The sequence below is a fragment of the Oncorhynchus gorbuscha genome, linkage group LG22 (assembly GCF_021184085.1).
Source record: "Oncorhynchus gorbuscha isolate QuinsamMale2020 ecotype Even-year linkage group LG22, OgorEven_v1.0, whole genome shotgun sequence".
Taxonomy (NCBI): domain Eukaryota; kingdom Metazoa; phylum Chordata; class Actinopteri; order Salmoniformes; family Salmonidae; genus Oncorhynchus; species Oncorhynchus gorbuscha.
Window position 1 is genome coordinate 45,001,621 of NC_060194.1, and position 10,764 is coordinate 45,012,384.

Here is a 10,764-nt window from a genome sequence, read left to right on the forward strand (position 1 = left end):
TAATAGCCCTAAATTGCAATGACGGACCTAATTGGATCATACGAATACAAATTGGGCAATAAAATTTGGCAATACCATTAGTTAACATTTAAAAAAGGAGCCATGAACATTTAGTTAAACTTCTTTATAAAAACCTCACTCTATTTCACATATATACATAGGTCTTATGTATATATAGCTGAGTATGTATGCATGTGCATTGACGGTACATATTGCATACTTGTATGTGTTTTGTCCCTGTTCCATTTCAGTCATTCTGCCAGTAATACCTGTCATCCATATGGACCATCCATCATGCCATTTTGAATCACTGCTATCACCCTCGGGCCATTCAACAGCGGAATACCATTCTGTTTTGTCCATTTTGGATGTAGAATAGAGTGGAAGTCCCCTCCCCCCCTAAAAAAAAAAATGTAATGAAAAATATGCCACAAAACCCAAAAATTCTAAATTTTTCTAAATTTTATTAATTGTGTTCCTAACTGTAGAATGTCCCAAAATAATACATTGTTACAGTCTCTAAAGTGTTGGCTCTGAAATTCTTGTCTCACTGTCTGTTACTCTGTCGCTACTCTTCTTGCATATTTTTCTCTCCAGAAATGATTTGATTAATGATTTAGGTCTGTAGAGCTTTTGTTTTATTTGATGAAAGGTTGTCAGTGACTTAACTGAAAGTAGATTGTATCATACAACTCAGGTGGTAGGTTTGAAAATGTGTGTGTGTGTGTGTGTGTGTGTGTGTGTGTGTGTGTGTGTGTGTGTGTGTGTGTGTGTGTGTGTGTGTGTGTGTGTGTGTGTGTGTGTGTGTGTGTGTGTGTGTGTGTGTGTGTGTGTGTGTGTGTGTGTGTGTGTGTGTGTGTGTGTGTGTGTGTGAGCGTGCGTGCGTGCGTACATAGTCCTGCATCTGCGTGCGGATAATGGTGGGGAATTGGGGGCGAGGTGGAGTCGTACAGACAGGGGAACCCATATTTTGTACTTTGATACTTTTTGTACTTATTTTGTTCTTTGATACAATAAATTGCAAAACCCACAATCTTTATCAAAATGTGTTCCAAGACTGATGCTGAGGTCTCCTTTGAATGTTGGGATGATGGAATTTATACTGCCATCTAAGTCTGAGCTGATTGAATGTTGAGATGATGGAGTTTATACTGCCATCTAAGTCTGAGCTGATTGAATGTTGGGATGATGGAGTTTATACTGCCATCTAAGTCTGAGCTGATTGAATGTTGAGATGATGGAGTTTATACTGCCATCTAAGTCTGAGCTGACTGAATGTTGAGATGATGGAGTTTATACTGCCATCTAAGTCTGAGCTGATTGAATGTTGGAATGATGGAGTTTATACTGCCATCTAAGTCTGAGCTGATTGAATGTTGGGATGATGGAGTTTATACTGCCATCTAAGTCTGAGCTGATTGAATGTTGGGATGATGGAGTTTATACTGCCATCTAAGTCTGAGCTGATTGAATGTCTCTGTGTGTCCTCTCCAGGTGTCGTTGGTGAGCCTGGTAGCTAACTCTCTGGGCTACTCTGACTTTGCTGCCATCAAATCACTGAGGACTCTCCGAGCGCTGCGGCCCCTAAGGGCCCTGTCCAGATTCGAGGGAATGCGGGTGAGACGTTCTTTAACCTTGTCTTAGAGATGTTCTACTTTCCCTGCTCTCTCATAGTTGGCCTATGTCAAGTTATTCTAGGAGATTCCACAAGTTATTATTATCAGCGAAGGACCAGAGTTTTTCCTAAGCTGGTCACGTGATCAGGAAAAACTTGCGGTCCTATATCATAACTGTCTGAAGTGACAGACAGCCTCTAACAGTGGAGTATCACATTGGCCACTTAGTCAGGAAAAACTCCAGCCCTTTAATCATTAAACATAATTGATACGCTTTGTCTGTGCTCCGTAATAGACAACTTCTACCCGTGTTTGTCTCGATCCCCAGGTGGTGGTGAACGCACTGATTGGAGCCATCCCATCCATCATGAACGTCCTGCTGGTCTGCCTCATCTTCTGGCTCATCTTCAGCATCATGGGAGTCAACCTGTTTGCAGGGAAGTTTGGTAAATGTGTGAACCGGACAGGGTTCATCCACAATGCGTCCGTCGTCAACAACAAGTCAGAGTGCCTGGCCATGAACAACACTCAGTTTTATTGGACTAAAGTCAAGGTCAACTTCGACAACGTGGGACTAGGATACCTCTCACTGCTGCAAGTGGTCCGTCTTTCAAAATAAAATACAAAAAAATGACAGTTGACATTTTTTGTTTATAGCGACTTATGTGTTGAAAAGATGCTGTAGTTCTTATTGTTTGTTGATAAATGACGTAACATTTTTATTATCTACCCTATAATTGTGTCCCTTACAATTTCCTTGAAGGCCACGTTTAAAGGATGGATGGAAGTTATGCATGCTGCTGTTGATTCACGTGGGGTATGTATCAATCTCTTTCCACAAATCTCACTTGACCACCACCAACGCACCCCCAGACCATCACCCCCAGACCATCACCCCCAGACCATCACCCACAGACCATCACCCCCAGACCATCACCCCCAGACCATCACCCACAGACCATCACCCACAGACCATCACCCCCAGACCATCACCCCCAGACCATCACCCACAGACCATCACCCCCAGACCATCACCCCCAGACCATCACCCACAGACCATCACCCCCAGACTATCACCCACAGACCATCACCCACAGACCATCACCCACAGACCATCACCCCCAGACCATCACCCACAGACCATCACCCACAGACCATCACTCACAGACCATCACCCACAGACCATCACCCCCAGACCATCACCCCCAGACCATCACCCCCAGACCATCACCCACAGACCATCACTCCCAGACCATCACCCACAGACCATCACCCACAGACCATCACCCACAGACCATCACCCCCAGACCATCACCCACAGACCATCACCCCCAGACCATCACCCACAGACCATCACCCCCAGACCATCACCCACAGACCATCACCACCAGACCATCACCCCCAGACCATCACCCACAGACCATCACCCCCAGACCATCACCCACAGACCATCACCCCCAGACCATCACCCACAGACCATCACCCCCAGACCATCACCCACAGACCATCACCCCCAGACCATCACCCCCAGACCATCACCCACAGACCATCACCACCAGACCATCACCCCCAGACCATCACCCACAGACCATCACCCACAGACCATCACCCCCAGACCATCACCCCCAGACCATCACCCACAGACCATCACCCCCAGACCATCACCCCCAGACCATCACCCACAGACCATCACCACCAGACCATCACCCCCAGACCATCACATTGCCTCCACCATTCACAAATTCCTCATCTCATAAAGAAAATGAGAAGACTACATTTTTATTTATAAAGATGAAAACGGGTTCAACTAAAATGTGTTTGTGTTTCCAGGTAGAAGAGCAGCCAATCAGGGAGATCAACCTCTACATGTACCTCTACTTTGTCATCTTCATCATCTTCGGATCCTTCTTCACTCTCAACCTCTTCATCGGCGTCATCATTGATAATTTCAACCAGCAAAAAAGAAAGATAAGTATATTTGGCATAACATGTTGTTTTATGTCTTGACCTACTCATTTCACACTGTTGCATTAACAGCTGTCTGTATGGATATACACAACATGAACAGCTGTCTATGGATATATACAACATGAACAGCTGTCTGTATGGATATACAACATGAACAGCTGTCTGTATGGTTATCTACAACATGAACAGATGTCTGTATGGATATCCACAACATTAACAGCTGTCTGTATGGATATCCACAACATGAACAGCTGTCTGTATGGATATACAACATTAACAGCTGTCTGTATGGTTATCTACAACATGAACAGCTGTCTGTATGGATATCTACAACATTAACAGCTGTCTGTGTGGATATATACAACATGAACAGCTGTCTGTATGGATATCCACAACATTAACAGCTGTCTGTGTGGATATACAACATTAACAGCTGTCTGTATGGATATACAACATTAACAGCTGTCTGTATGGATATACAACATTAGCAGCTGTCTGTATGGATATCTACAACATTAACAGCTGTCTGTATGGATATACAACATTAACAGCTGTCTGTATGGATATATACAACATTAACTGCTGTCTGTATGGATATATACAACATGAACAGCTGTCTGTATGGATATATATAACATGAACAGCTGTCTGTGTGGATATACAACATGAACAGCTGTCTGTGTGGATATACAACATTAACAGCTGTCTGTATGGATATACAACATTAACAGCTGTCTGTATGGATATCTACAACATGAACAGCTGTCTGTATGGATATATACAACATTAACAGCTGTCTGTATGGATATCTACAACATTAACTGCTGTCTGTGTGGATATATACAACATTAACAGCTGTCTGTATGGATATCTACAACACTAACAGCTGTCTGTGTGGATATACAACATTAACAGCTGTCTGTATGGATATACAACATTAACAGCTGTCTGTGTGGATATATATAACATTAACAGCTGTCTGTATGGATATATACAACATTAACAGCTGTCTGTATGGATATATACAACATGAACAGCTGTCTGTATGGATATATATAACATTAACAGCTGTCTGTGTGGATATATACAACATGAACAGCTGTCTGTATGGATATATATAACATTAACAGCTGTCTGTGTGGATATATACAACATTAACAGCTGTCTGTGTGGATATACAACATTAACAGCTGTCTGTGTGGATATATATAACATTAACAGCTGTCTGTATGGATATATACAACATTAACAGCTGTCTGTATGGATATATACAACATGAACAGCTGTCTGTATGGATATCTACAACATTAACAGCTGTCTGTGTGGATATACAACATTAACAGCTGTCTGTGTGGATATACAACATTAACAGCTGTCTGTATGGATATACAACATTAACAGCTGTCTGTATGGATATATATAACATTAACAGCTGTCTGTATGGATATATATAACATTAACAGCTGTCTGTATGGATATATATAACATTAACAGCTGTCTGTGTGAATATACAACATTAACAGCTGTCTGTATGGATATCTACAACATTAACAGCTGTGTGTATAAATATCAGTGGAGGCTGCTGAGGGGAGGTCAGCTCATAATAATGTCTGGAACAGAGCAGATGGAATGTAAACCATGTTGTTTGATTCCATTCCACCCATTCCGCTCCAGCCATTACCAGGAGCCAGTCCTCCCCAATTAGTGTGCCATCAACCGCCTGTGCTGTATATGTGCAACATTAACAGTGAAGAATAATGGTGAATGCATTTGTTATACTTAGGTGGACAAGACATTTTCATGACTGACGAGCAGAGGAAGTACTACAACGCTATGAAGAAAATAGGCTCTAAAAAGCCCGAAAAGCCAATACCAAGACCTACGGTAAAATACCAACAATGATACGCCTATACCAAGACCTACGGTAAAATACCAACTATGATAAGCCTATACCAAGACCTACGGTAAAATACCAACTATGATAAGCCTATACCAAGACCTACGGTAAAATACCAACTATGATAAGCCTATACCAAGAGCTACGGTAAAATACCAACTATGATAAGCCTATACCAAGACCTACGGTAAAATACCAACTATGATAAGCCTATACCAAGACCTACGGTAAAATACCAACTATGATAAGCCTATACCAAGACCTACGGTAAAATACCAACTATGATAAGCCTATACCAAGACCTACGGTAAAATACCAACTATGATAAGCCTATACCAAGAGCTACGGTAAAATACAAACTTTGATGAACTATGCCCCTGAACAGGCAGTTAACCCACTGTTCCTAGGCCGTCATTGAAAATAAGAATTTGTTCTTAACTGACTTGCCTAGTTAAATAAAGGTAAATAAATCAAATGACAGTGGATCTAATATGTACTCAAACATTGTTTTATAAATGCGTTTTAGAATGAACCTGAAGGATATTCAAACGATGGAAACTTTGTGGATAGCCAACATGGCGTTAATGGATCCATGCCATCTTTTCATCTCTCCAGAATATCCTCCAAGGCTTCTTATTTGACCTGGTATCCAAGCAAGCCTTTGACATCATCATTATGATGCTGATCATCGTCAACATGGTGACCATGATGGTGGAGACAGACGATCAGTCCGCACGCATGGAGTCCATTCTCAACAAGATCAACCTGGTCTGTAGCATGATGTACTAGTACTACAGTACCCATACTTATCTGTGTATGATGTACTACAGTACCCATAATGCTCTGTGTATGATGTACTACTGTACCCATAATACTCACATAGTCCATCTTCAACAAAATGGTCTGTAGCAGAGACGGAAGAGAAAGTGAAACATCCCACTCCCTATTTTTTTCTGTTTCAATGGAGTCAATGATTTATGTAGACCAGACCCAGCTGCTATTGCAGGAACTGACCATTTTCTCCAATGGTAAATGTCTTGAGTGAACTATCTTAATTTATCCACCATCTTTGTTCTCTAGCATGATGTACTAGTACTACAGTACCCATAATGCCATGTACAACATCTCCTGTAGAATGATGTACTACTGAAAGTACTACAATACCTATAATCCTCTGTACAACTTATCCTTTTTTATCCTAGTACATACGGTGCATTCGGAAGGTAGTCAGACCTCTTGACTTTTTCCACATTTTGTTACGTTACAGCCTCATTTTAAAATGTATTAAATTATATTTTTTCCTCATCAATCTACACACAATACCCCATAATGACAAAGCAAAAACAGGTTTTTAGAAATGTTTGCAAATGTATTACAAATAAAAAACAGAAATACCTTATTTACATAAGTATTCCGACCCTTTGCTATGAGACTGGAAGTTGAGCTCATGTGCATCCTGTTTCCATTGATCATCCTTGAGAATTTTCTACAACTTGATTGGAGTCCACCTGTGGTAAATTCAATTGATTGGACAAGATTTGGAAATATTTGGAAAGGCACAAACATATACACTGCTCAAAAAAATTAAGGGAACCCGATCTAACATCTCTGGAGAGACTTGACAATAACTGTGCAGCAACGCTCCCCCCATCCAACCTGACAGAGCTTGAGAGGATCTGCAGAGAAGAATGGGAGCAACTCCCCAAATACAGGTGTGCCAGGCTTGAGGCATCATACCCAAGAAGACTCAAGGCTGTAATCGCTGCCTAAGATGCTTCAACAAAGTACTGAGGAAATTGTCAGATTTAAAAAATAATAATAATTTGCACAAATTTCTAAAAACCTGTTTTTGCATTTTCATTATGGTGTGTAGATTGAAGGAGGCTGTAACGTAACAAAATGTGGAAAAATTCAAGAGGTCTGACTATTTTCCGAATGCACTGTATGTTCTTGAAGATAATGCAATGGTGTCCTGTCTCCTTATCCATACAGATTTTCATCGTCATCTTCACCACCGAATGCCTCATGAAGATCGTGGCACTTCGTTGCTATTTCTTCACCGTGGGATGGAACATCTTTGACTTTGTGGTTATCATCCTGTCCATCGTTGGTGGGTGGAATAAAATATAACCGTGAAAACAACCTTCAAAACAACCTATATATATATTTCTGACAAGTGATCTATCCTAACATTTTCCTAAATGTACATTTCATGTAAAGGTGATCAAATGTTTTGTCTTTAATTTGTTTTTTGGTGTTTGTTTCTTCATTTCTGATTTCAACACTTGCAGGTATCGTTCTGGCTGACATCATTGAGAAGTACTTTGTATCTCCGACTCTGTTCCGTGTCATCAGACTGGCAAGGATAGGACGCGTACTTCGACTAATACGTGGAGCCAAAGGAATAAGGACTTTACTGTTTGCCTTAATGATGTCCATGCCAGCGCTGTTCAACATTGGCCTCCTGCTCTTCCTCGTAATGTTCATATACGCTATCTTCGGAATGGCCAACTTCGCTTACGTGAAAAAAAAGGAAGGGATAGATGACATGTTCAACTTTGAGACCTTTGGGAATAGTATGATCTGCTTGTTCCAGATCAGCACTTCCGCCGGGTGGGACAACGTCCTGGAGCCCATCATGTCTAACTCCCCAGAGGAGTGTGAAGCCTACGTCGTCAACACCGGCACCAACGTCCGAGGTAACTGCGGCAACCCGTCCGTCGCAATCGCCTTCTGTGTCAGCTACATCATCATATCGTTCCTCATCGTGGTCAACATGTACATCGCCATCATCCTGGAGAACTTCAGCGTGGCCACCGAGGAGAGCACCGAGCCGCTGAGCGAGGACGACTTCGAGATGTTTTACGAGGTGTGGGAGAAGTTCGACGCAGAGGCCACCCAGTTCATAGAGTTCTCCAAGCTGTCGAATTTCGCAGACAACCTGTCGGAGCCGCTGCGCATCGCCAAGCCTAACAAAATCAAGCTGATCTCTATGGACCTGCCGATGGTGAGCGGGGACAAGATCCACTGCCTGGACATTCTGTTCGCCTTCACAAAACGCGTGCTGGGCGAGTCGGGCGAGATGGACGCCCTCAAGCAGCAGATGGAGGAGAAGTTCATGATGGCCAACCCGTCCAAGATCTCCCACGAACCAATCACTACGACCCTACGCCGCAAGCAGGAAGACGTGTCTGCCATCATCATCCAGCGCTGTTACAGACGCCACCTGTTGAAACGGCAGATGAAGCAGGCCTCATTCCTTTACAGACAGAGGAACCTTCAGACCAACCTGACCTTGCAGGAGCACATAGTGGTGGACGTAGAGAGGGCCCCGGAGACGGAGGGCCTCATCGCCGCCATGATAAAGGAACACTACGGCCCCGAGGGGCCCGACGAGGAGGAGCTGGTGGGCGTCATGGAAGGGACTCTGTCCTCCTCACCGCCATCTTACGACAGTGTGACCTGGCCGGGGGCGGCTAGTGACGTTGGTCAGATAGAACGGCTAGAAAGGCCGGGAGACTTAGTGTTAGAACTCAGGGAACCTAGCCCCTCACAAACATATAGGGAACCTAGCACCTCACAAAAATATAGGGAACCTAGCACCTCACAAACATATAGGGAACCTAGCACCTCACAAACATATAGGGAACCTAGCACCTCACAAACATATAGGGAACCTAGCACCTCACAAACATATAGGGAACCTAGCACCTCACAAACAAATAGGGAACCTAGCACCTCACAAACAAATAGGGAATCTAGCACCTCACAAACAAATAGGGAATCTAGCACCTCACAAACATATAGGGAACCTAGCACCTCACAAACAAATAGGGAACCTAGCACCTCACAAACATATAGGGAATCTAGCACCTCACAAACAAATAGGGAACCTAGCACCTCACAAACAAATAGGGAACCTAGCACCTCACAAACAAATAGGGAACCTAGCACCTCACAAACATTTGAAGAGACATTTCTTTGAGATATTGTTTTCAGGAAACGTGTTTTGTGTTGTTGTTTTGTTTACAACATGTACAGTATCATAACGCGGAACAACTCTCTCGGTACAAGATGAACATTTTTATAGCAGAAAATACCCAGGAATTTCATTGGTAAAAAAAATGCAAATATTGCTTTTCTATTATTTATATAAGACCCTTTGTCAATCAAACAATCATACGATATGTGTATTAATAATGTCTAGAAAACCCAGGCACCATTTTGAAGATGGCGATGCCACTATAAAAATTGATCATAAGCTGTACCCAAAGTAAAAGAAAGATGAGTTTAAAAAAAAAAAGAAAAAAGAAACTTATAAACCAATGTGTGATTTCATATATTCTGTCATAACGGTTCATTAACAAGAAAAGTGTCAATGACAATCAATCAGCTCTGAAGTTGAATTGTTTTGTTTTACCAAATGAAGAGAGATAAATATGGAGTGTTTAGATCTTGGTTCTCCTTTTGATTACAGATGTTGAACTCTTCTCTTTATTATCAACAAAAAAAAAAGAAAATGGCATCTTGATTTGCTAAAAATATATATATTTATGAAGAAAAAGTATATTTCAGTATATTTTCTTATTAATGGATATTTCAGGACAAATGTTGTTGTTCTTTTCTAACTAATGAGTTAATATGGTAAAGACCACATTATTGGATCAGAAGTGAAGAATAGTTTATATATATATATATATTATGCACTAAATTGAGTTTATTGCATGATCGGTATATTAAAACGCCCATGCTAAAGGGTTGTGTATAGTACTGACTGCAACATAATGTGCCTGATAATGGTTGTCTGTCATCTGCACACTTTAGTCCCCTTTTAACCATTTAATTGGACCTGTGGAAGTAGAAATATACATTACAAACATACGTTATATTGACCTACGTAAAGCATTATGGGGGCATTCATGTCAAACATTGATATCTATCTTTTATAATGTATTTATATTTTAAGGTTATGTCAATGACAGTCCATACGTATATATAGGGATCATAGCCAGAGCAATCAAATGATGTGTATACATATATATATATATATGCCATTTAGCAGACGCTTTTATCCAAAGCGACTTACAGTCATGTGTGCATACATTCTACGTATGGGTGGTCCCGGGAATCAAACCCACTACCCTGGCGTTACAAGCGCCATGCTCTACCAACTGAGCTACAGAAGGACAACTGTATTCATTCTTTTTACATGAAAGATGGTAATATACTTCCTTGAAAACCTTTTTGTTCCCCCCGTATTACATTTAAGTAGGTAATCACTAT

The 10,764-nt window shown here is 41.6% G+C and overlaps 1 protein-coding gene across 1 annotated transcript in view; it reads left to right on the forward strand.

Annotated features, from left to right (window-relative positions):
* The window catches only part of LOC124009317 (sodium channel protein type 4 subunit alpha-like), a 143,822-nt gene extending 133,305 nt beyond the window's left edge, over nucleotides 1-10,517 (forward strand). The window contains exons 22-29 of the mRNA XM_046320983.1: nucleotides 1,495-1,617; nucleotides 1,945-2,217; nucleotides 2,380-2,433; nucleotides 3,447-3,584; nucleotides 5,364-5,468; nucleotides 6,097-6,249; nucleotides 7,474-7,591; nucleotides 7,773-10,517. Of these exons, the coding sequence (XP_046176939.1) occupies nucleotides 1,495-1,617; nucleotides 1,945-2,217; nucleotides 2,380-2,433; nucleotides 3,447-3,584; nucleotides 5,364-5,468; nucleotides 6,097-6,249; nucleotides 7,474-7,591; nucleotides 7,773-9,466 (2,658 nt within the window). The 3' untranslated portion in view covers nucleotides 9,467-10,517. The remainder of the gene's footprint in view (nucleotides 1-1,494; nucleotides 1,618-1,944; nucleotides 2,218-2,379; nucleotides 2,434-3,446; nucleotides 3,585-5,363; nucleotides 5,469-6,096; nucleotides 6,250-7,473; nucleotides 7,592-7,772) is intronic.
* Nucleotides 10,518-10,764: the final 247 nt, after the last annotated feature.